Source organism: Neolamprologus brichardi, chromosome 9 (assembly GCF_056152115.1).
Source record: "Neolamprologus brichardi isolate AB-2024 chromosome 9, ASM5615211v1, whole genome shotgun sequence".
Classification (NCBI taxonomy): Eukaryota; Metazoa; Chordata; class Actinopteri; order Cichliformes; family Cichlidae; genus Neolamprologus; species Neolamprologus brichardi.
The window spans coordinates 36,291,051-36,316,998 of record NC_142112.1 but is presented as its reverse complement, the minus strand read 5'-3'; the positions used below and the strand labels follow the sequence as shown (position 1 = coordinate 36,316,998).

Here is a 25,948-nt window from a genome sequence, read left to right as displayed (position 1 = left end):
ATCAGCTGTGATGGATCATGGACACATCTAAAACCTCCAGGACACTCGAGGCCTGGAGTTGCCTACCCCTGGCATAGATACTCATGCATGGGTTGCAGATAAAAATGAGTGAAGTGCTCAGTGGGGGACTTGATGAGAATTCATCCAACAGTCTGACCCTATGGCAGAATCACTAAGGGATAAAGTCACCTGCCCTAACTTGAAAAGGAAAACCTAATCTTTAAAGGTGTCTGTCTCCTGATTGACGAAGAATTTAAATTCAGTTCTGAGTCTAACGGGGAGGCAGTGAAGAGAAGCTTATATGGAAGAAATTCGATCTCTCTTTGTAGTTCCTGTTAATACTCTTGTTGTTGCTTTGTAGAGCAACTGACGGGTTTTCATGCCGTGTTTAGAGCATGCTGATAATAACAGAGCAGTGCAGTCCTGGACATGTGTGCAATGATGTGCGGCCCCGTGTTTATGCCATCTTTGTCCTTCCAGAAGGAAATGTTGCCCAGGTGTGTGCAGACCTGATCGGTGTGACAGGTGGTGCAGCTGTCAGAGCTGACCACTAAGTGTCACTGTCGTGTTGTCTTCATTGTCGTCACGTTTAGTGAACAGTTGTGTTTCTCCTGCACTTTAAAAGCTTTCCTTTGAGTCCCCTTTCAGTAAAGTGTAATTATCACCATATCCTGGGTTTGTGTATGTTAACAGTGTGATTTTATTACCTTGTGTGTTTTGTGTCTGAGTCATGGAGGAGCTGAGCTTCCTGCAGCAGCTCTACTCAGTAATTACAGGATAGCGTGTGCATTGTGGAAGGAAATCACTTAAGCAGGTCATTGTTTTAGACCGCTGAGAGGCTCTGATTCCTGAAACAGAACTTTCCACATGCATGCTGGGAAGTCAGTAAAAGAACTGCTGCCTTATTTCAACATTTTGTTCTTTAAAACCATTAAAAGCAATAAAAAACAAAGGCAGCTGCAGCACATGAAATACCGTTATTGTCTTATTGTTAATTCAAAAGGAGTGACAAACCAAACCCTGCATGGTACACAGCTGTGAATTATTAAAGCCCTGTTGGAATTATCATTATTATTACATGCCCATACATATGTGATGAGTATTCTGGATTTTGGATATGAAAGAGATGTTATCGTCTTTAAATTAAAATAATATGATCCTTAAAAAAATGTAGCATCATTGTAGCCTGTTGGTAGTCTTGATGGCCTTTTGTGCTTCCTAATATCTGTCAAAGTTAACGCCGGCCTGTTCGTACAGTTGCTGGTGGGAATTATGAGAGTGTGACACATTAATGGCTCTATGTGACAGTGAACATGTTAATAAGGGGAAAATGTGTAACTTCCTTGTGTGTAGCTAACCACCAGTGCAGACTGTCCACCACCTACAAAACAAACAATAACTGCCTTATTGTCTGGAAACCCCTCATGCTGACATTTCTTTCATCTTGCAATAACAAATTGAACGGTCAAATTAGAAGCGGCTGTTTTTGCTCAGATATGAATTCAGGTATGCTTTGGCCTCTCTACAAGTTAAGGCTGTGTTTCGTCAGAGTGTTTCAGGGAGGAGCTGGGTGTCTTTAATGGCCTGTAAGATCAGCCAGGAACATCATCACCGTGTCAGCTAAGAGGAATAGTGGAGCCGGTTGTCGCCTAATGATCGTCTTTTACAAGGACGAGCTGTCGGAGCATTGAGCTGTATCAGAAAATAGCAGCATGCGGTGCAGATGCTGCTCTACACGCAGACCTGTTATCGTGCCAGGTGTTTTCCTTTGATGTAACTTGTTAATGACCTTTTTAAGGCAGATTGTGTTCAGTCGGTTTCTTATTTTAGGACCTTGTTGTTGGTTCATAAACATTCAAACATTCTTCTGTTTTCAGAGGCCTGGGTTTCACAAGATCATTTCACAGGATCCTGTGACTTTTCTCACTTTTTTCTTCTTTAGCTCTGCAAATTCAGCAGCTGACATGACACCTCTGCAAGAAAGTGTTTCAGCGCAACGGCCGCCCTACATGCTTATTAAAAAGATGAGATTAAAATAGCTGCACGCTTTCCAGCGTTCAACACCATCCTACTAACACTGCAGCTGATTTTCTTTTTTTTAAAAATTAATTTCAAAGCTACTTTCATAAGAATTTTTTATCTGTCACCAAAATTACAATTCATGAAAAAGAGATGGTTTGACGTTTGAAGTCATGGTTTACTAATTTAGGGCTTAAAGTCAACATTTTCTGTTTGGCTAAATCTACATGACCTAAAATACCATTACAGTGTGAAGAAACAGCGGCTGTGATGTTATGTGTTGCTGAGATATCGACTAAAGTTGAACTGGGACGGGGCTGTAATCTCATGTAATACCATATTAATCCACAAGATGGTACAGCGAGTCAGTGTAGCATCCATCTTGCCATCTTTTCATAGCGTTGTAACTTAAAAACTCCCCAAAAACACACAGAATAATTAGAGACTGCAATAATCAACCTTGTGTGCAGCTGGTGGCGTCCTTCATAATCATTCTGCGACGGAAAATGCTTATCGGGCTGCACAGGAATCATTTTGTTGCAGTACCACTTAGGGCAGGGCCAAAAATATTTATCACGATATACATTTGAAAATTTGCGATAACGATATAACTGACGATATAATTGACACTGGACAAAATGCTTTACAACTCCACAACTTTATTAGTGCAAAAAAAACCATCAATGTATTTTCACTTAAACAAGCAGCTGTTTTTTATGTGCATTAAAGTTATATAAAAATGTAACAGTGCAAATTCCTTGCTGACAGTTTAACCAAAAGGCATTTCCAGTGGAAACTGGCTGACATATCCTCAGCATAACCATGTATAATATCCACAAAATGTATCCACACACAGTACGGTAATATGTTGAAGCACGCATCACTCTGCGAGGCTCCCGACTACGGCAGCCATAATGCTCCAACAATCCATCAAGCAGTGCAGGTTCGTAGCTTAGCAAAGTCTTACTAAAACATTTTTTGACAGATTTTTGAGCGCCGTGTGCCACGTAAAATCAGTTTGGTAATAACGACGGCCGCTTGCATGCTCTACCAAATAATGTGCTTTGCTGTTTATCTGAGGGACGAAAGCTAAACCGGTTCCACACTGAAGTTGCAACATTTTTACAAACCAGTTCTGGTTCATCCGTTTCATTCAACGATCTGCTTTCGCTCTTCTCATTCTCCGTCACCGAAATGCTTTTTCCACCATGTGCGTATGAAAACAAACGCATGCGTGTTTTACCCATATTCTATCGCCATATTTCATTCTCTTATCATTGCCTAACATTATGCTGACATTACCTGAGCAGTATGATATGGCCCAGCCCTAGTACCACTACTTTTAGATTATCTCTATGTCACTGTATAAACTCAGAATATTGTGTCATTGATTCATTAGTTTGCTGTCAGCTATGTTTTATGTACCCTTGATTCTCTAATTCTCTTAAGATAATCTATGAATGGCAGCACGGTGGCACGGTGGTTAGCACTGTTGCTGCACAGCAAGAAGGTCCTGAGTTCAATTCCAACAGCAGGCCGGGGTCTTTCTGTGTGGAGTTGGCATGTTCTCCCCGTGTTTGCGTGGGTTCCCTCCGGGTACTCCGGCTTCCTCCCACCGTCCAAAGACATGCAGCTTGTGGGGATAGGTTAATTGGATAATTCAAATTGTCACTAGGTGTGAATGTGAGTGCGAATGGTTGTCTGTCCCTGTGTGTTGGCCCTGCGACAGACTGGCGACCTGTCCAGGGTGTACCCCGCCTCTCGCCCTATGACCGCTGGGATAGGCTCCAGCGCCCCTGAAAAGGATAAGCGGAAGCGAATGGATGGATGGATAATCTATGAATGTCTTTTGGGTTATAAACTCTTAATCATTAACTTTAATCTGGATAAAACATTGTTTCTCATTCGGGCTTTAAGTAAATATTGATCAGCTCATAAAAAAACTCAGGACGAAAATATATTAATTAGTGATGTGAGATTATAAAATACAGCAGGCAGGAAATTAATAACAAGCACCGTAATTTTAAGGACTAGTTTGTACCTTCAGGGGTGGAAGTGACAGGCACCAGACTCCATAGAGAAATGCTGCAATTTAGGCTCAGGCTTCATACATCTTCCTGCCCAGCTTTGTGTGTGTGTGTGCGTGCGTGTGTGTGCGTGTGTGTGTGCGTCTGCGTGCGTGTGTGTGTGCGTCTGCGTGCGTGTGTTGCAGTGGCTCACATGTGGGTGGGAGTCGGAATGTTTTGGTCCTTTTCTGGAATGTCAAAAATGAGTCACTGCTTGTTCCGGGTGATAGCTGCTCCGCCTTTCAACTTTACTCTCACTTAGTTCAAGAATTTGTATTATTTTTTAGCCTGAAACTATTTCTCATTCACTCAGAGAAAAATGTGACCGTGCAGGTGTCTGTGCTATCTTCTGAAGATGTCGAAAAAACACATTTTTTTACAAACCCACACATATTTCTTTCACAATGGAAGAATACAGTGAAGCTGGTGTCATCCCCAAAATACTAGCATGTCTTACTAATGCACACTCATTGACTGGCAGAAGTTTTGGAAAAGGACACACACACACTACCCTAAGATGTATTTACAGCAGAAACATCCATGTGTGTTGTGTAGCCATCGCCTTTAACATGACAGTTAATGCTTTGTAAAGCAGCAGAACTACAGCTTCAACCTAAACTGGTTCATTTCTCTGAAAGCTCAGTGTTCTGGTAAAAACTGGGTTTTTCAGGTCAAAAGGGTGGAGCTGGATATTATATTATAACCTGTGTTAACAAGGTGTGTCTTAACACAATAATGGGTTGTGCAGTGCAGATTTAGGTGTGGTGATTTTAGGCGTTCAGACTTTAAAGAACTACAGCATATGACAAAGAAAGCTTCATAAGCACCCTTCCTGGTTCAGGGGTGGCCAACTCCAGGCCTCGAGAGCCGGTGTCCTGCAGGTTTTAGCTAACACCCTGGTTCAACACACCTGAATTACATGATTAGTTCATTACCAGGTCTCTGGAGAACTTCAAGACATGTTGAGGAGGTCATTTAGCCATTTATCAGCTGTGATGGATCATGGACACATCTAAAACCTGCAGGACGCCGGCTCTCGAGGCCTGGAGTTCAACACCCCTGCACTGGTTCCTTATCATTCTCACTCTGGCTCAGTGAGAAGAGTACAGAGAGTTGGCTCTCATCAAACGCTGCGTTGTTGAATTATGATTGAATTTTGTTTTTCTTTTAAAAAAGGCTTAGACAGCTAACAATTAATTAATTGTCAACAATTTAAAACAAAACTGTCTGATTAAAATCTGATGGACTTTTTCAGCTGTAGCCTGAATTGAAGGCAAAACGTGAAAATTATGTAATTTGGTTCTCATGTTAACTGTTTGGCCCTTTAATGCAAACTGGAATAAGAGCAGCCCTCTCATTGGCTACCAAGTGTCCCTCTGGCCAATACCATCTCTTCCCTCCCCCCTTTGTCCCACCCTCTTGAATCTCTCCCTTGTCCGTCTGCCTCGTTGTGGCACTCTGCTCTCAACCTGCAGACTGGCTGTCAGGATCGTGTGGAGGTGTGTGTGTGTGTGCTGCACACCGCAGAGAGCGTGTGCATGAACGTGTGAACAGATTTAGAAGTGAAGTGGCAGCTTCTTTTTTCTTCTTCTGAGAGGAAGTGTGTTTTCTCGCTGGGAAGAAAAGACATGATGATGATGATGATGGTTATAAAGACGTTAAAGATGATGATGGGTGTCCCTCGACCTCCGCGGGCTCAGGTCAGTGGATGCTGTTTTGTGGCATTTATGTGTGCGTGCTCCTCAGGATCCTCCTATTGTCACAAACAGCCTGTTTCTGGTTGCCAGCTTCCTCTCCATTTTTTGTTTGTTGCATGTTTTGTATGAGTTTTACACCCAGATGCAGCAGTGTTGTATTGCACTTCTAGTGCACCAGATTTGGTTGAGTAGCAGCTGAGGCATCAGTGTATGTGTGCATCTGCGCTACAGCCAGCGCTGTAAGAGGCTGGCAAACAGTCAATCCAAGAGTTTTTCATAGAGATCCACTCACATGTTGGCCGAATGTCAATAACTGGCTCATAAAGCTTTGTTAACTAATATCAGAGGCTAAAGTCTTCTTATCAGCAAATAATTGAACGTCGTTTCCTAATCGGAAAGTCAACGGTTCAGTGCTCGGCTTCTTTAGTCTGCATGGAGATGCATCCTTTGGCAAGATACTGAACTGAATGCATTCATTAGAGTGTGTGAATGTTACAGAAGGTGCTGAATCAGGGAATAAAGTGCAGTATGAATGTGTGTGTGATTGGGTGAAAGTGCTTTGAGAGCTTAATTAGAGAAGAAAAGTCCTATTCAAGTCCATAAACAGATGCCAGTGGATGTTTCCACAGCTGAAGGGTCTTAAACTGAGTCAGTTTTCTTTATTGGTGTAGCAAAAAAGTGGAATGAATGAAATAAAAGTGCATATTGATAATAGTCAGATGGTTAATGTCAGCAAATAACAGACTTTTTGCACAGGCTAAATGTTCATTGGCCTTTATTTACTAATATTTGTGTAAATGCTCTTATCCTGCACTTAAAGTGTGTATGCAAAATTACCACTGGGTTCATGAACCAGCAGGCGTCTGCAGCTCCGTTTCTCTATTTAAGGAGACACGTTTACTTCCAGGTGAAGCAGTGAAAGTAGTGATGAGCTTGCACAAGCAGGAGAAAGTCAGACTGAAGAAGCTGAAACACTTGTGTCCAAAGAGGAAACCAGGTGCAGCTTCTGAAATGTTTCCACCGGCGTGATGATATATTTGGGTTTATCTTTAGTCTGTGCAGCTGTGCTTTTTGGGCTGACAGAGGCATCAATCTAAACAGCAAGAAAAAATGTGGAGGGACTGGACTTGTGATAGAAAAGTGAGGAAAGCTGTGAAGTTTGTGTTGGTGTTTGAATCAGTTTGATCAGCAGTGTGACTCTGGTGAGTGGCTGTGAACAATTAGTGTGTCCAGACCACCCAGCTCATCACTTACTGAACAGGCAGTTGACTCCTTGTCTTCTCCAACATATAATCTAAAAATAATATCATCCCCAATTACCTGCATTCATTTTACATTTAAGGTCCTTATTTTATACTATTTAGTTATTGAATCCTTTTCTCATTATTATTTAAGTGTTTTTCTTCTCTTCTGGCTTTAAGATAAGGTGAGCAATCACTCGTTTCATTAAACTCAGTTCGTGAAAGCAGGATTAAAGCACATTTAAACTCCCCAGAGACTGTTGTTTATCATGACTTGGCACAACAGAAACATGCCGTGTTTGTTTAGATTTGGTCCAATGGCTTGTTTTCATCCTAATGCAAACCGTGATGAAGGTTGGGACTGAACTCAGTCCCTGCCTTTGTACAGACATCATGCATCTCACTGTCTGAAGCTGTCAGTGTACAAACTTTGGTAAAAAATGACTTTAGTGGAGGTTATAAGTTAACTGTATTCATCAAAAAAGAAACAACCTAAATATCTGTCCATGCGACTAACGGTTCATTCAACTTAAAGTAACTTTATTTGAATTGTTATGAAATTCCTTTAAGTTCAGGCTAGTTTCTGGGTGCAGTTAACAAATATTTAAGGCAATCCTGACATTTTTCTTTAGCATAAGAGCTCTGATACATTCTGATATCATTTTAAATAACAAAGAACACTCTTATATCGTCTGAGTAAAGTGTGTTTGTGTGAGAGAGGGCTCAGCATCCTGCCACCTGGCTGGCGAGTGATGCTGTAAGGGGGTAATGGGCCACACTGTACCCAATTAATGTGAGTGCTCAGTGGGCCAGACATAATGTATACACACATCCACACACACACTGTCTGCATTAATCAATTTAAAATACTCTTTTGTTATTTCCAAGGTCAACAGTGGGCCTTCAAGCCCAGTTTCCTCCCCTGATTCTGAGATTTATTATAATGCAGCTCCGGGCATGTCCTCACAAAACAGCCTTAAATGGAGAGGATTTATTCTGCAAGCCCCATTAATCTATAGTCTTATATTAACACAGAGCTCACTTTTAGTTCTAACCTACAGAGAGAAAAGCTATAAATCTGCAGGTGGAGGCAGGTACAGACAAGCTGGGGAAGAAAGCAGCCAGTCTTATTGGTAATGTTGTTTTTAGGAGGTGGAGGAGACCAAAGTTGGAGCAAAAACTGAGGAAATATAATAGTCAGATGGACATAACTAGTACTACATATTAAAGATAAGATTACTCTCGAACTGCTGAATATGTTTGCATGAAATAAAATACTCAGATCTTTTTAATTTAATGTAATGTGTCACTTCTTCAATAAACTGTATTTAAAACATTAAAATAACTTCATGAAAAACAAAGAGGTTAAGGTGGGTCTTCTTAGATATAATATGATTATGATTAATATCATAGGAATCATTATTAAAAAGTAATCTGATACTTGTCTTTAATTTAGAAATGATCTAATATCTAAAAAATTATAAACATAATGTAAAAACCACTGACATCAAGACAAGTCCTTACAATAAAAGGTAAATAATGGATGGTTTTGCCCCAAATCCAGCACCCTGAGACAGGGATATGAAATGTTATATTTTTTTATTTGGTTTGGAGTTGGGACTGTTCAAATTTACCGCCACTTTCAGATAAATGTCAGTGTAACATGGTTTTAAATTGCAGTGTGACTGCAAACCTGTACGTTTAATTAACTTCTAACATTGATGTTAGCAACATTGGCATGTTGGCAGAAATAAACCAAACGGCTTGTAGACAATGTGTCCCAAATACCTGCATTAATGCAGGTATTTAAAGCATGAATGAGTCATATTGTGATATTGTATGTGTGTTATGACATTTATTTTCCACTTAAGAGAAACTGTGATAAGCCTTTGAACTACATAATATTACTGTGATTAAGTAACACATGCTGTGCTATAGGTAGCAGTACAACAACAGGTGGTACGTCAGTCTATTACACAAAAATGAATCCGCACAATCTGGGTTTCACTGTCTGTTCAAGTTTATTTCAACAGATTTACATGCTGTCACTTTTTCCTTGTGTGCTGAGTATTATTTTCAGATGAAGATTGTTAAATGGCTCCATAGTCAAAGTTGAACCAAAACTTTTTTTTAATTCTGATATGGAAAAATTAAGGTTTAAACATCATAAAATAAAACGTTTTAATAATCTTGAAACCAGCGCAGCGAGTTAATTCGATGTTGATTGTTTTACTGGATATTTCAAACCCAGAACATGTCAGATTCAGTTCATATAGAAACTGAAAAGAGCAATGAAATGGCACACAGTGCAAGTTTCAGCTCCTCTTTAATTTTTAGAAGTGAAGATTTCTTATTGCGTTATTCCTGCACAGACATGAGAGTGGATGAAAAATTTAGCAGAACTGAAGCCATTTCTGATTTAAGTGTAAAATCTCTGGGCTAACCTTTTCTTTTATGCCATCACGCCTCAGATTATTGATTTAATCTGACTTTAGGCCACTTTTCCTCACCTTAGTTAACCTCTCCTTTATTTCTTCCCCTCTTGTTCCATCCCTGCACCACCGGTTCCACCAGCAGCTATTGTTTTTGAGACACACCTCACACTTTCAATCCGACTCTGATGGAGGAAAAAAACCCAGAAACACTCACGATCTTTGTTCCGTAGCTCGTTTGCATAATACATGCAGTGTACTGCGCTTGTGTATCTTTCTGTGAGGACTGTGTAATTTCTTTGTTTGTGGTGTTACGGTTCAGTAAAGGCTACAGTATTTGCGTGAAATTTGCTTTTAGTTTGCAACTGAACATATAATCAAGAGTGTGTACTTTTTAACTCAGTAGTGTACTAAGGGGAAAGTCTAATGTAGTAAATGTCTGCCACAGACAGATGCAGGATGTACTAGTAGAATCATGATGCTCTACCTTCTTAAGCTTTTTAAATTATTGGGGTGAAAGGTTAGTATCTAATAGCTAAATACAAGTGCTGACAAGGAAACGTATTTGGACGTTTTGTTTACGTTGGTTTTAAACCAGTTTATTAAACAGCTCAGAGGCCTACTGATTGGCTGTCAACCCTCTGGCAACCTCTGTTGTCTGCAGGTATTCCCTAAGCAGTTGACAAGTTGTTGCTGTAGTCTGCTGGCTGCTGCTGGGTGAATTTAGTTGCCAGCAGGGTGCTGTGGTTGGTAGTTTGCTTGGAAGATGTTGACTTGTCTGCTTGTTGGCATCTTCCACATAAAGAAATTGTAAGAAGATTTTTGGGGCAGAACCTTTTTGCAACCCAGCGACTGCTAAACCCCCAGGTACACTTTCTCTACTAACGAATGGTTGCCAAATGGTTGCAGACCAGTCTCCAGGCCTGTGTGACTGGTGCTAAATGAATAGGGATGGGTATCGTTTAGGTTTTATCCGATACCGGTGCCACTTTTGAAACAGTGCTCGTGCTTAAACAATGGAGAACACAAACGTTGTCCTCTTATGTTTTTATTTTTAGCCGTCTTTTTTTTTTTTTTTCTTTGACTCCACCGTTGAAAATGGATGGAGATCTTTGACTTTAAATTTTGTCACTGCCCTATGAATTTCCACCACTTTTTCTTTGGTCATTTTAGCCTTTATGGCCAGAGTGAAGGATGTATCTGCCATCAAACAAGAAGACAGCCGCATGTAACTACGACGGTGTTTGCTAGTTCACCTTACATGCATTAATTTAATAACATGGTTAGCCTACTCAACGTAAATTACACACGAACAACATTAAGCTACTCGCCCGAGAAGAACGACGGCCGGATACCGGTACCCATCCCTATAAATGAACCAAGCTTTTCAGCCTGTGCGAGCTGTGCGTGAGCTTTTTATGGCTCCTAAAGTGGGGCTTCAGGAGGGTAAGGGTTAACAAAAGATTTGAGAACCATTGCTTTAAATGAGCAAAATTAAATACTTATTTTGGGGCTGAGTAAACAACGTTTTTCACCATCTTTTTAATGAGATTTGACAAGTGAGAGGTGATTCTGTACATGACTGCTAAAGAGAAAGCTAATTAACTTATTAGAACATAATTAGTACATAATATCTCAACATGCATGCAGTTTATTAGACGTCTTCTCTTGAGACGGAAGTCACTGATTGCATTTCCATGTTCATAAAATTTGACTTCTGACTTCGTGTTGGAAGGAGCCATTAGACGATGGTAAACTGTGGCAATAAAAAAACCTGTACAGAGTCAGCAGAAACACTCATGTCGTGGCAATTAAACCACAATTTACTGGTAAATTAAGTGTCCAAAGTGTGCCAAGAAAACATTCCCCAGTCTATCTGTATTGTTGGCAACAGCATGGAGTCATCTTTTTAAAGCCCAGTGACCCTGCTGTCTGCAGTCTCAGCATAAATGAAGTTTGTCAGAAGGTTTTCTGTCCAGATTTAGTGAACCGATGCTCTTCACAACCTCCAGTTTCAGAAACCTGACACGGCCCTTTATTGTAGTCCATTGTTTGATAACTATATAACACTATAATATTTTTTTCTTTACAACATATTTTAAAACTGGAGATGAAATGTTTGGGTGGATGAAACCGACAAATTAGAAACAAAAATCTGCAACTACAGTAGAAAATCACAGCAGCAGAGGACCACAAACACCCACAAAACTCCATTCAATCTTAGTAATTAGAAAAAAGCTATTTTCACATTGAGAATACACTGATGATCCACGATGATCTCAGTGTCCTTAAAAACTTTATGTGGGCGATCATAAATGCTCCAATAGTGGATCTTTATTTACCTCAGCTGCACAGAGATCGACTGGAGACTTGTTTATATCAGGCACAAACATTATTGACAATATTTCTTTTTATATTTGCTCAGTTTCATTAATAATGGTTAATATCTGTCAGTTAAGCTGTTTTGACGGCTCTAACTGTGCAGCTGGGCATTGTTCAGCGATATTAGTAAGTTACTGCTCAACATGTTGCATTTACAAAACATACTCTGCAAGCAGAAAAAATAGGATTTCGCACAAATTTGGCACTTTGGGGTGATTTTTAAACCAAAATTAAATGAAACCTGCTCCAGTCTGGGATATGTGTACAGCATAAGTTACCATAGTGATCTAGCTCGGTAAAAACAGAGCCAGCAACTTTGTGACACTAACCAGTCTGACTTTAAACTGGACATATCTCATTAACCCATAAATCTAGCTTTATAGTTGCACCCCTCCGGGCTCATGCATGACCCAACTTGGTAACTTCAAAGTTGGTAACTTCTCCTTTAGTAAGTTAGTGCTTAGTGGCAGACAGTACAGTTTTTTCTGTTTGTGTTTGTGTTCTTTCTGAAACTGCAAATGACACTTCAGTGAGTCGTCGTCTTTCCTTCCCTTTACTACTAGACTTTCAATATGAAACAGGAAGCGTTGCTCATATTTCTCCTAAGCTTGCAAAGCAGCTGTTCAGACAGTTTTTCTAACTAAAAATGCAAAGGACAGGGCTGGAGTGATAATTCCAACGTACTGATGGAGTTTGAATAGCAAATCATTATGTAACTCCTTCATGCTTTAGTTCTGTACTTGGCTGCTGTTTATTTTTTGTTATTGTTTATTTGTGGATAGTTTAATAGGGGGCTTTGTGTGAAATCCTCAAATTTAATAAAAAGGATTTGGATTAAATCATCTATTTTAAAATGCATGATTTGTGTGTGTGTGTGTAAACTGTGATGGCTTGCGTGGCTGTGGGAGAGTTGGATTAACGGTTATTTAGCCAGATTTTTTATCTGTGAATAAACATTGCAAGCAAAGAAATGCTCTTTGGCGTTCAGCGGGGTGTGGTTTTCCTGCTTGTGTGGTTGTTCTTGGTGTTTTGTTGGCGCAGGAAGTGAAAGCAGTTCTGACTAAACCCAAACATAACCCATGTTCTTCCTAAGAATGAGCTGTTGGAAGTTGTCCGGCAGGAATTGCATCATAAAGTCAGAAATCTGACTCCTGCATGGTTTATTTTTTTAAACAGAGAACAGTAACAATCTTATTATCGACTGTATTTCTGCTGCCTCTTAGAATAAACCTTTAGATAGACGTGTTTTTAGTCAAACATGATGACAGTTTTACAAATAAGCTTCACACCAGAGACCTTGACGGACCTAAATGTGAGATATTACTGGTTCAATGTTTCTGTTAAAATATAAGCAGAGATGAGGTGAAAGGCAATTAAAAATGTTTTTCTTTCTTCAGGTTAAATTTAAAAGAGGAAGTCCTCTGCAATCTGAAGGTATCCAATTAATAAACATATCATAAATCTAAGATCATTCGACTGGTAAAATTGTTGTTTATGAACAGAGAAAAGAGAAGAAAGAAAAAAGAAGGAAATCATGGACCCGGAGTTCTTTGCAGTTTATTTAATGTTTTGTTTTGTTTTGGGTTTTTTGAAGGCCAGTCAGGAAGTTGGTTAGCATCGCCTTGGTTCCTTTGATTGAAAGAAAATACCTTTTCTGCAATAATAAAGAAGTTTATCAGTAACATATTATTTGCAATTTAACTGAGACCTCCCAGCCCATTGTTCCTTCAGTGGGCTGGTTTCAGTCATTATGCAAATGTACTGTTTATAAGATTGAAGAAACCTGCAGTCAGCTGAGACTGAAGAAGTCACTTGGATGAGTGACGAAACGTTTCTCCCACAAAACGCTACGTCCAGATGAACAGAATCAACTTTTGGAGATTCCTGGATGATTGAGAATGCATCAAGACGATAAATCATTGAAAGCATATAATGACCTAACTTGAGTTTTTTGTGTAGAATCATATAAAAATATATAAACAGGGAAATTGAAAAGAGCCAGTTTTCGCCGTCTGACTAAGATGTGTCCGGGACACCACCTTGTTATTTCAGAAGGAGGCGCCGAGGCACACCCAGAACACACTGGGGAGATCATGTTTCTCTTCTGCCTTGGGAACACCAGCCTGAGGATGTGGTGGAGACCAAACGTTGAGCTAAAAGAGAGAAAATATCGGATTTTGATTCGTGTGACCTAAACCCAACGGTTAAAATGTTTGCAAAAAAAATCTGTGGGACAATCCCAAAAGGTTGATTCTGTTCATCTGGACGTAGCATTACATCCAAATGCACAGAATCAACCTTTCGGGATGTCCTTCCCTGGATAATTGAGCATGCATCAAGACTGTGCAACAATCCTCTGACCACAGGCTGATCACCTGATAAAATGAAGTTCAAACTTCACCCGAAAGATCTTTAAACATTACAGCTTTAATCTAAGTGGGCTTTACTCAGCTCCAAACGGCAGGTAGATGGAACCTGGATATGATAATGTGGACGTTTATATCAGTGATGTCAGTCATGATTTCAGGATTGCCACACGGTAAAGCATTGCTTTACTTCAGAAACCTTTTCTCGTGCTTTCTTATAAGCGCTCTTATCCATTTTTAAACCTCTATACAAATCTTTTCTTTTCCTGGATTCCTCTTTAATCCCCTTTCTTGTACTACAGCCTACCGGTCCATTCTCCTCCTCCTTTATTCTCCCACTGCGGCAGTTAACCTCACATAAGACACTAATCCAAAGATCAGGATTAACAGAGGAGAAGCACAGGAAGCACATATTCCCCTGTACAATTGTATGTGTTAGCATGCGGAGCAAGAGTTGGGAAAAAAAGGAAAAACGAACAAAAAGGGGTCAGTGGTGTTCACGTGTGCACTCATGAATGAAGAGGATTCACTGGAGAGGATTTTCACACAAACTGACCCAGAAACATGAATGTGAAGAGAAATGCTGTGCGTGGGTGAAGCTTGTCATGTTGGCTGGATGACTCATCCAAAATTTGGGATGTGGAGCGGGAATTTTGCATAATTCCAATTAAGAAATTCACCTGAAATTCTTTTCAGGCAATATGAAACGATCCATTTAGTGAACTGAACTGACCGTCAGACAGGAAGTGCAATGGGTTTAGAGCGCTCTGATGTTGGTCGCTGTGCTGCAGTTAATGATACCCTGACGTATCTTTTCAGTGCACAAGCAGCGAGCGGCTACATGTTGACTCTGAGATCAAATGTTTCTCTGTGGATTCAGACCAGACTCAAGGCTTCCTGATTATTTTCCCCCACAGCGACTGAACCTGAAGTCTGTAATAAGCAATTAATGTCAGATAAAGAGTTTTAAAAACACATCAGAACAGGATTCTTAGAGCTAGTTTTATCTTTTTATCTTTTAAAATCTAAAAGTTTAATTGGCACATTCTGATTTGTTTTACTCTAGATGACCACATCCCGTTTTGTTCCTTACCTTTGACTTAACCACCATATTCCCTCATCACCTGTCTGTCCAGGTGAGCCCCGGGCTCCAGACTGAGTGCTAGCCATGCTGCAGCAGATCGAGCCATCGTCCAGCACCCTGCAGCTGGTTGCCAGTGATATGAGCGACATCATGGACAATCTGGACACCCGCGATCTCGATTTAGGCGATGGAGATTATGACACGACAGACAACAACGCACCTGGTACCTGCCATCACTTTGCACTCTGTGCAGGTGTTTCTCTACTTGTTGTGTAAGCGATTTGTTTGTGTAACTGTTTATATTTTTTTCAATAGCAGAGGGTTTGCCTTTTAAAGAGATTTACAACACAGTGGCTTTCAAGGAGACGGAGGCCAAAGTCTACCTTTCCTCTCCCATCACTGTCAAAATCCTGGAGGTGGAGCGTTTCACCTCAGCTCAGGACCGCTTCAACCTCACCTCGCAGAGGAGCGTCAACAAGGTGAAGAGCTTTTTGTTTGAAAAAATGCATTTAGCCATACACTATACATGAAACATGGAGGTAGCCATGTGACGTCACAGTTTGAGCCAGAAGGGACTATATTTGTAGAAGAGGATGGGGTGCTAAGTTGCAGCTAGATGGTTAGCAAGCTGCATCTGTATATTGTATGGATGCAACACAGACTGTGGCTGTATCCCAATTCAGGGTCTGCAGCCTTAAAGGCCGCATTTTAAGGCCGATTACGTCACCGCGACGCGACGAAGGCTGTCCCAATTCGAAGGCTGCTCCAATTCGAAGGCTGCTCGAAATGCGGCCTTCAAATGCGTCCTTCATTTCCCTGAATTTTAAGGACGTGGCGGTGTAGACTTCGTGGCCCAACATATCCCAGAATGCATAGCGCAGCAGTGGGTGTGGATAATTTTGCCGATAAAAACGGCGGATGAGGGGCGCCCGAAGAGTGAACTTTAAGTAAGTACTGAATATTATGTCACTTATTTATGTGCAAATGTTTAATAACGAAGAACATTAAAACATTCCTGTTGGCCACATGTCAGCAAAGTTATGTGACATTAGTGACGTTTGTACTAACTTGGTTTTAAAGCCTTTACTTTAAAATATACGCCGTTCAATAGCTGAGCTTAATCTTACAGAGAATGATCAAAGCTCATGTAGAAACAAACAAATGAACAAAAGATTTTCTCCTTCATTTCTGTCAAACAAAGCTGTATGAAACGTTTCCAGCTGTTAGATCATGGTTGCTAGGCAACCTGGGCAGCGCAACGGAGGCTAGACCGTCCCATTTCACAAGCCTCGCACTTCCGGCCTTAGCGGTCTTTGAGGATCGTTGAGGCTGCGTACTTTAAGGCTGCAGACCCTGAATTGGGATACAGCCACAGATACCTGCTGATTAGGGCTAAGCAAGAAACGGAGTACCAGAGTTTTGCTTACCAATACTGTAACATAGGTGATGGTTTTTACCTCCCAACAAGGCACAATATTTGTCCATTAAAATGCTCTTAAAAGCACCAGCAGTAAAAATGCACTGAAAAGGTCAATTTTAGTAACTTGATTTAGCTGAGGTTGGGTGTAGCAGCAGCTGAGATGGCATCTACAGCCATGGATAAAGCAGAAAAAGTCATTATTCCAGTGTTTAAGGGAAACCAGGTGACTCGATTACTTAAAGATTCCAACAACGTAGTAAAAGTTGGCAGTTTATCAACCATAAACAAAAGAAATGATGTCAAAATTCTGGACTAAATCCCAAACTTTATTTTAATCCCATTTATTTGATGAGCTTTTTGAAATGATAAACACTGAATGTAAATAACTGGAGGCCCTGCTGTGTGTGCAGTCAATGCCAGCTGTGTATAAAATTGAGATGAAACATGGAGAGTTTACATGGTTGGTGAAGAGGAAGGAGAAGCACTTCATCGATCTCCACAGAGAACTGAGAACATACAAGACCTTCATGAAGATTCCACTTCCACGCAGGTACCTCAGTGCCTCCTGTGCCTACTCACAGTTCATATTTTATCTTCACTGTGCTTTGCAGAGCTCATTTTTCTGCCTTTATTTCCACTGCATGTTCTTGGATTTGAACACACAGCCTTCTAACAAAACTTTATTTTATTCTCTCTCTGCAGTCACACGGTGAAGAGGAACATACCGTTGAGGAGTGAGGTGAGCCAGATCCCAGAACTCCCCAGAGGAGGCGATGGCGAACTGGACAGAGGAGTTTCCAGTCGAAGGGTAAATTGCTCCTGATGGCCGATATTTAATTTTATGGTACCAGATTTATGTACTACATATATTAAATTGTACTGAATATTTCTCATTGTTTCCTTGATCTAGAAACAACTGGAAGATTACTTGAATACTGTGCTAGCGATGCAGATGTATAGGAACTACCACGCTACGGTAAGGACACAAAAGTTACAAAGTAACTACATTCTGCTCATTTTCAGCTCCATGTTTTTGTTTTTGGATTCTATCAGAGCCACTTTGCATTATTCACAGTTCCAAATAATCCTTCTTACCTTAAACTTGGCTCCTCAGTTTTAGGTCCAACCCCCTTTAAGCCAACTTCTGATTGGCTACATCTTGCAAACAGGTTTAAGTAAGAAGTGGGCAGGGCTTCTTTATCTAACATGACCGGGTTAAAAAAGAAAGAAAGAAACTGAGTCTGAGCTTCATTTTCAAAAACTTTGGCAATGATTAACCCTTTAAAGCCGGTCGGAGCGGGCACGATCCGTTTTGCGTAACTATTTTTAAATCCCGGTAGCACTGCAACCACGTAAGCTAGCGCAATCATTTTTTTTGCATATGAAACCGGAGGAGTTGTACTTACATCTTATGCCATCAGCTTGTCCTCGGTCACAGTTTCCTTCCACATATAGCTTTGCAAAAACTGCATAAAAACCACTTGCAGCAACAAAAACACAATATTCCAGAAACACGCTTTGCTGATCCGATCAGCTGTTCCTAACACTTCCTATGTCCATCGGCACAAACTATCGCATGTCCGCCATGACCTGCCCAAAACTGGAAGTGATGTCATTTTCGCGGAAATGTAGTTTTTTACCATCAGGGCCTCATGAGCCTATACTGGTGTTTTTAAAAGTTATCTTTGACTTTATGACTTTCTGTGTCGTTTCTGGGATGCTTAGGACTCATATTGCACTGCTGGAAATGGTTTATTTTGATGCATATGCTGCTTTTTTGCAAATTTGCACTATAATATTTATTTTCGTTTTTCCTGCAGTATATAAAAATTGGTGTATTTCAAAAATAATACTATGAAGACACTTAAAATAAATTTCCTGTGGTGGGAAACTATTTTGTACAACTTTTTTGTATTTACAGTTTTGAGGGATAAGCCTCTTAAATTTCTCTAACTAGAAATATATGTTAAAAAAACAAAAACGATTTTACATTTTTGTAGTTTATTGCACTTTTTTGCAATTTATGTAATTACTATGCACTTAATGCAGACATATTATTAAAATCTGGGCTATAATGGTTGTATTGATGTATAGCAACTTGAAATGCTCCCAAAAATGGCTCCACAGCATGTAAAAATATAATATAAGCTCTGGCGGACTTGGTTCTATGGTAGGTCTCAAAGGGTTAATATGAACATCCACTGTAGTAACACTGTATATAATAAAGAAAAGCATAACAGTTAACCTTCAAAGGTTTCAATATATTTTGGAAAACACTGACGACCTTTTCAGGTCAACTTAGAAGATGATAAGTAGACAACAATCTTGTGAAAGTGAGTTTATAAATATTTTTGCTTGATTTTCAGATGGAGTTCATTGATGTTAGTCAATTGTCTTTCATTCACGACCTGGGACCAAAAGGACTGTAAGAATCATTTGTTATCAATATGTCAATTTTTCACTGAAATCTTGCACTTTAAGAAATATATCCAGTGAAATTCTGAAATTTCTACTCAAAGATGGTGAAGGTGGGGAGTGCAGGTTAAAGTTAATGACAAAATATTTAATCTTGTCTTGCTTTGTATAATAAGGTTCTCCTAACCAATCCTTTCTAAGTATTTTTCCATATTATGAACTGTCCTTTTGTCTTTTAGAGAGGGAATGGTGCTGAAGAGATCCGGCGGCCATCGGATCCCCGGCATGAACTGCTGTGGTCGCAGCAGAATGTGCTACCGCTGGTCCAAACGGTCAGTCAATAATCAGGATTCTTACAGGATGTTTGCTTCGCCTTAATAGTCTTGGTCATTTTCAACGTGCGCTTGTGATATGCCACAAATACACAGCAGCTTAGGTAAAACAGGAAATGACGGGGAAGCTTAGAGACATCTTTACCGGTGCATCACCTCGTCTATGCAGAAGATGAAATGCTGTATTTATTGGCTGTTTAATCTGAGGAAAGGGTTCAATTCTTGGGGGTTCTGAAGTGAAAAGTTAGTACTCGTGTAAGAAAAACATTTGAATCTATCTATGTAGCTGACAAAACAAACGTCCTGAAGATGAGATTTAAATATAAAGCATTTAAAGCAATGTTTAAGTTATGCTATCTTATCTGGAACCTTATCTGTACAAACCTTCCTTAGATTTATACTTGAAATTAGTTAAAAAACACTGTAACGGTCTGCAAATTGTACAACTGCAGTTCAGAATCGTTAATGCCTTGGATACGGAGTAAAATGCTGACACGTCATTTTAACAGAGCCTCTTATTAATGGCAGGAAAGAAGGGTTAACAGGTAAGTCCACTAAACTAGCGGTCCCCAACTCCTGGGCCTCGGACCGGTACCGGTACCGGTCCGTGAGTCGTTTGGTACCGGGCCGCGAGAGTTGAGGCTCAGGTGTGAAATGTATAGTTTTCAGGGTTTTTATCGGTTTTCAGCGTTATTTTGTTATCGTTTTTATCGTTTACTCGGTTTTCCTGGGTCTTTTCACGTGTGTTATGAAGAAATTCTTTTTTTCGGTACCGGTACTAGTTTTATTTTGTTGTATTTATCCGCGACACCTTAAAGGCCGGTCCATGAAAATATTGTCGGGCATAAACCGGTCCGTGGCGCAAAAAAGGTTGGAGATCGCTGCCCTAAACAACAAGAGGAAACTTTGATTAGGATCATCAGTGTTGCCACAGCTGACTGACTCAAAAGCAGTAAAGTTCTTTCCATTTAGCTTTAGATTCATTTTCTTTAGCAAACAGTAGAATTTACCTTTTATTTTTATTTAAATCCTTGATCTTATTCCCAGGATGTGCATCAAGTTAAATGCAAATCCACACTCAATCACGCAAGGATAGGAACTAATTGCATGAACCCCTGGGTGTGAAAGGGTGAACAGAAGGTTATGAGAATATTAGAAACATTGCTCTGTGTATTTGTTGCGCTTCATAGGGGATTTCCTGAATCATCCTGCTTGGTTCATTACATGTAGGAAGAGTTGACATAGGCGATGATTAACCAGTTAAATATGTGCCACGCCAAATAGGGTATTTAACCTTTTTAAAATGCTGTGATCCATCATAACAGATAAACATTTTGAATCTAAGAAGCTCGTCAGCTTTATTTATTTATGGATTTTTTTTTATTTTGAAGGGGAGCGATTATGTTTACATAAGCCAAATGGTGTTTAAGGAAGTTACTTAAAATACTGCCTGTGTGTGTGTGCAGCTGGTTGGTGGTGAAGGACTCGTTTCTGCTGTACATGAAGATGGATTCAGGCGCCATCTCCTTTGTAATGCTGTTTGACAAAGAGTTTGGCATCAAGATGGACTCCAAGGACACGGATACCAAACACGGCGTCCGTGTGGACAGTCTCTCCAGGTCTGCGATGGCTATTTTTACTGCTTATGTTCAATATTTTAAGGCTTGAAGAAAATCAGAAACTGAAGTAGTGTTTGTGCAGGTCTTTGGTGCTCAAGTGCAACAGCTACAGACATGCCCGCTGGTGGGGTCAGTCCATCGAAGGCTTTGTCCAGAAGTATGGCTCAGCCTTCCTCAAAGATCACCGCTTTGGATCTTTCGCTAGAGTGGAAGTGAACATCCCTGCCAAATGGTAACCACACTTACTCTTTCTGCTGTAGTTACACTCACATTTGACATCTTAAAACCCGTTATTTAACATTCAGATCACTTCTAGTCAAAGTAGTTTCAGTTCCTGAGTCACATTAGACCAAGTTAGGGATACACCGATCTACATTTTTGGACTGTACATCGGGCCGATCCTGTCGACAGACTCTTAGACGATTTCTTTATTTCAGTTCTTTGTTGTTCTGTGTTTACTTCAGTTTAAAAGCAGCAAAACAATATAAGAGAACCTCAGTAATGGATACGTCCAAAACACACATCACTATTCTGCTGCAATAGGTAAGTGCATCATAACTGGAAAGCTCTCAGCGCCTGCTACAGAAAGTGAATGCAGAGCTGTTAAAATGCTATTTAATGATGCTCTCAAGTGAAAGAGTGAGTGAAGGCTGCAAAGTTCAACTGCAAGTGAACACATCACCATTTAAACTGAACTTCTGGATAACAGCGGGTAAAATCCACTGCCATTATAAAGCATTACAGCACAGTTTCCTTAACAGCAAGCGAACAGGATGTGGATACAGGTCAGTTTTTTCTTCACTGCTGTGACGCTGATGATTCAGGCAACGTAAAACTCATGGATACGAGCTGATCTGTGTATGAGCTGAGCTTCTTTAATTTATTAACAAGCGATAAAAACAGCCTCACATCTTCCTCTTAACCTTAAACTGAAGCACTTTAGCGCCAATCACCAGACCCAGGATCACTTTAAAAAAAAGTCTAGACGATACCCGGTCCAGCTGGCACAGCGTGCAGGTTAGTGTGTGTTCGTGTACTTCTGCCTTTGTGGGAACCGCTTTGAAGTTTAGACTTTAAACATGAGGACATTTATAGAAAGTGATGACCCACTTTTAGAGATTTAAAGACTGTAGCTGCGAGGTTACACAAAGAAAAAGCATTATGTAAGAGGCAATCCTCACAAGGTAGATGCACAAATGTGTGTCTCGCGCTGGAGTAACCCGACACAAAGCAAGGGAAAGTGAGACTCACCTGCTCATCACCTGTCCTCCCGCTGGGGAACCCTATACCATCTGTGAGACACACTGTGAGTGAGTGTGTGCCTGCTGTCAAGAGCATAAGGATTCAACAGGCAATGGACAGATTGAAAAGTGAGAGGAGAAGTGTTTGTTTCATTTTTCTTTCTGTCCAAACAAGAGCAAAAAGCATCAAACACTGCAATGAAACCAGAGGACGGCTAAAGCTGAAACCTCGGAGGCTGAAAAATGAACCTAGTGCTCAAGTTCCAATAACTGCAGGTCCTCTAATGTCCACTGGGGCTGGCTTCAAAAGTGAGTCAGTTCCCTACAGACTCCCATGTTAAAATGCCTAATTTTACAGCAGAAGTAAACATGTTTACAGCCTCCTGCAGAAACTGTTTTGTCTCTTAGACAGGGTCAGGGGTCAGGGAAAGCTGGAACAGCTGGGTTTGAGGAGGGATGAGAACACGCTCCCATTCTCTGTTAAACAGAAGACGGAGCAATCAGCAAGTTTTCCCACCTGGTGCACAAGAGAGAGAGAAAAAACGAGGAAATGAAGTTGGAGGAAGGACATGAGGAAGGGTGTGACAGGGAGAGGAAACAAAGAGGAGGGAGGGCAAGAAGTGCACGTCGCAGGTTATAATTCAAATAGCACAAGAAAAAACTCTATTCCTACTCTGCCCCTGATTCACTCCTACAAAAATAAAAAAGTTAGCACTCGCGAGTCAAATAGAAATAAAAGCAACTCAAATAAGAGTCAATCTCAGCGAGTTAAAGCAGCAGACATCACATCCGCCGCAGCTGTGTCTTTGTCAGAGAAGGTGGGCAGATGGTAATTACATGCAGGAGATGTGATGATGCCAGGGAGGTCTGTGAGGACAGTGTTGCAGTTTAATTCAGCATGCATGGCTTCCACAACATCCTACAGCAGGGGTGGGGAACTCCAGGCCTCAAGGTTGCAGGTTCTAGATGTGTCCTTGATCCCACACAGCTGATCTAAATGGCTAAATTACCTCTTCAACATGTCTTGAAGTTCTCCAGAGGCCTGATAGTGAACTAGTCATTTGATTCAGTTGTGCTGACCCAGGCTGATATCTAAAACCTGCAGGACACCGGCCCTCGAGGCCTGGAGTTGCCCCACCCCTGTCCTACAGCAACATGATGACCAGTCAGGTTATAGATAAGTGGGACCCTTCATCAGGACCCTGATTAGAAACCCCTCCAGGCTCGACGCATAACTCATAATCCCCCAAGTTAAAATCAGCTGAGACAGTTTGGAATGAGTTGGAGTTCAGAGTAAAGGAAGGACAATTCAGCTTATGAAGGGCACACTTTCAAAATAAAAGAATCCAGGTGATGGAGCCTTTGTACTTATTTTATAATTTTATATGTGGTGAACTAGTTCTGATGCCTTCTGTGTTGTTGTTCACAGTAGGAAAGAAAATAAAGAAAGTGTTGAATGGGAATGTCTTGTGCTCCTTCAATTATTTATTTTTTTTGTACTTTTTAATATGAAATTTAAAAGAAAACTGTTTTGGACTGATTTTCCCATTTTGAGAAGGCGATGATTGAAGTGTAATTTGTGGGTTTGTTTGTGGTTCTTCTGAAGGTACGTGAACGGGAAAACATACATGGAGGATGTGGCCAATGCTCTCGAAGAAGCCAAGGAGGAAATCTTTATCACCGACTGGTGGTGAGTGTTCAGCGCACACGGAGCTGTGAGTCTGTGTGTGTGTTTCATAGTGCACTGAGTGCATGTGGCGGTCACCTCTAAGAGAGGTTTCTGGTCAAATAGATCAGTTACTGTCCGGCTACTGTTACTTACACACACACACACACACACACACACACACACACCCATTAACTCTACAGACAGTATTTGTTTTTATAAATCAGTCTTACCGCTAAACAAAAATACTACATTTTACTTGCACACATATATATATATATATATATAATTTTTGTTTTGTTTGTTTATCGTTGCACCCCTAATAAATAAATAAATAAATAAATAAATAAAAATAAATAAACAAAATAAATAAATAAATATATATATATATATATATATATATATATATATATATATATATATATATATATATATATATATATATATATATATATATTTATTTATTTATTTATTTATTTTGTTTATTTATTTTTATTTATTTATTTATTAGGGGTGCAACGATTAACAAACAAAACAAAAACGAAAATTCACGGTTCGGTTCGATATTTTTTCCATACAAAAAAAATGTTCATGCCTTTTTAATTTGTCATTTATTAAAATTATAGATATATATTTTAACTCAAAAGTACAGTTTTTAAGTGTGTAAGTGTAATCAAGTATCCTGGAGGCCGCAATCCGCAGTTTTAAGTCTTCCGGATTAGCTAGGGAGGAAGTAAAGGAAGGATTATTTTTACATAATCTGTGCATGAATATTGAAAAGGAAAAGAAACAAGGAATGGAAAGAAGAAGCAAGGGAAGGATAGAAAGGTTAAGGAAAGAGAAAAGGGAAACCAGAAAACAAGCAAAGGAAGGAACAGAAAAGATGAATGAAAGGAAAGGAGGAGGAAGTGTAACAGTCAGAGTGAAATGAGGGGAAAAACCTTTTTGGCCTGTTTCGTCCCGCAGGCTGAGTCCAGAGATCTTTTTGAAAAGGCCGGTTGTTGAAGGAAACCGATGGCGTCTCGACTGCATACTGAAACGCAAAGCGGTAAGAAGGACATTTTTCTTAGTTTTTATAGCAAAAGTAGAGCTGCCATGTCAATTTCTCCATATTGATAATAATACAAAGTATTTTTCCCTCTTTTATTTCATCCGAAAGCTAAATCTAAGGTTGTGTCCTGATTCATTGTTTCCCTGCTCTCCCCCCACAGCAACAAGGAGTTCGAATCTTTGTGATGCTCTACAAGGAGGTGGAGTTAGCTCTGGGCATTAACTCAGGATACAGCAAGAGAACGCTGCTGCGCCTCCACCCCAACATCAAGGCAAGTGTAACCGGTGTGATTCTGCGTTGTGTCTGTTAAAAAAGGTAAAAGAAAGAAAGACCTCCAAGTAAATAATTTGCCCACTCCAGCTCCTACGACCAAATACAAACAGTGGGGAAGAGGGTTAGCTCAACCCACCGCAACTTCCAAGCTAGCAAGGAGTATATATTCATGCTAGCATTTATGGCACCTAAATCTCATTTATGATACACACATACTACACACTTATAACATCTAACAAAAAACAGGCTTAATAGTGACAATAATTGAACTAAAATCGCAATCAGAAACATCCAGGTGGCTAAATATGCATTATGTGTGTGTTTTAAAGTGTTGGGAAAGAAATGACACCAACCTCTCCCACAGGGGAATTGTAGAAAAGGGGAGAGGCAAAAGGGGTACACTGTATTTATAGGGTTGCACCAAAGAAGAAGAAGAAAAGAATGAGGAGGGGCTCTAACTGATAATGAACATAACTACAGGCTTGGAGGTCCTAAAAGTCAGGTATAAAAGGAACAGTTTGGGGGTTTAGGACACATTTTGGGTAATTATAACAATGTGATTTATGACCCTGTTACACAAGTACACAAGTGTAAAGGTCTTTTGCAGGTTCATAATGGCTGACACGTTGCATTTCTTCTCTAAA

General features: G+C 40.1%; 1 protein-coding gene across 2 annotated transcripts in view; it reads left to right on the top strand.

The window, feature by feature from the left end:
- The window catches only part of LOC102783850 (phospholipase D1-like), a 54,641-nt gene that overhangs the window by 8,969 nt on the left and 19,724 nt on the right, over positions 1-25,948 (top strand). Inside the window, exons 1-13 of one of the 2 annotated variants that reach the window (XM_087846480.1) lie at positions 5,548-5,785; positions 15,340-15,510; positions 15,603-15,766; positions 17,118-17,257; positions 17,410-17,515; positions 17,618-17,683; positions 19,074-19,132; positions 19,362-19,454; positions 20,921-21,073; positions 21,156-21,305; positions 23,921-24,004; positions 24,947-25,028; positions 25,192-25,302. In XM_087846480.1, coding sequence (XP_087702606.1) covers positions 15,372-15,510; positions 15,603-15,766; positions 17,118-17,257; positions 17,410-17,515; positions 17,618-17,683; positions 19,074-19,132; positions 19,362-19,454; positions 20,921-21,073; positions 21,156-21,305; positions 23,921-24,004; positions 24,947-25,028; positions 25,192-25,302 — 1,347 coding nt within the window. In that variant the 5' untranslated portion in view covers positions 5,548-5,785; positions 15,340-15,371. Of the gene's footprint in view, positions 1-5,547; positions 5,786-15,339; positions 15,511-15,602; positions 15,767-17,117; positions 17,258-17,409; positions 17,516-17,617; positions 17,684-19,073; positions 19,133-19,361; positions 19,455-20,920; positions 21,074-21,155; positions 21,306-23,920; positions 24,005-24,946; positions 25,029-25,191; positions 25,303-25,948 lie in introns of those variants that run through there. The other variant, XM_087846482.1, reaches the window with a different exon arrangement.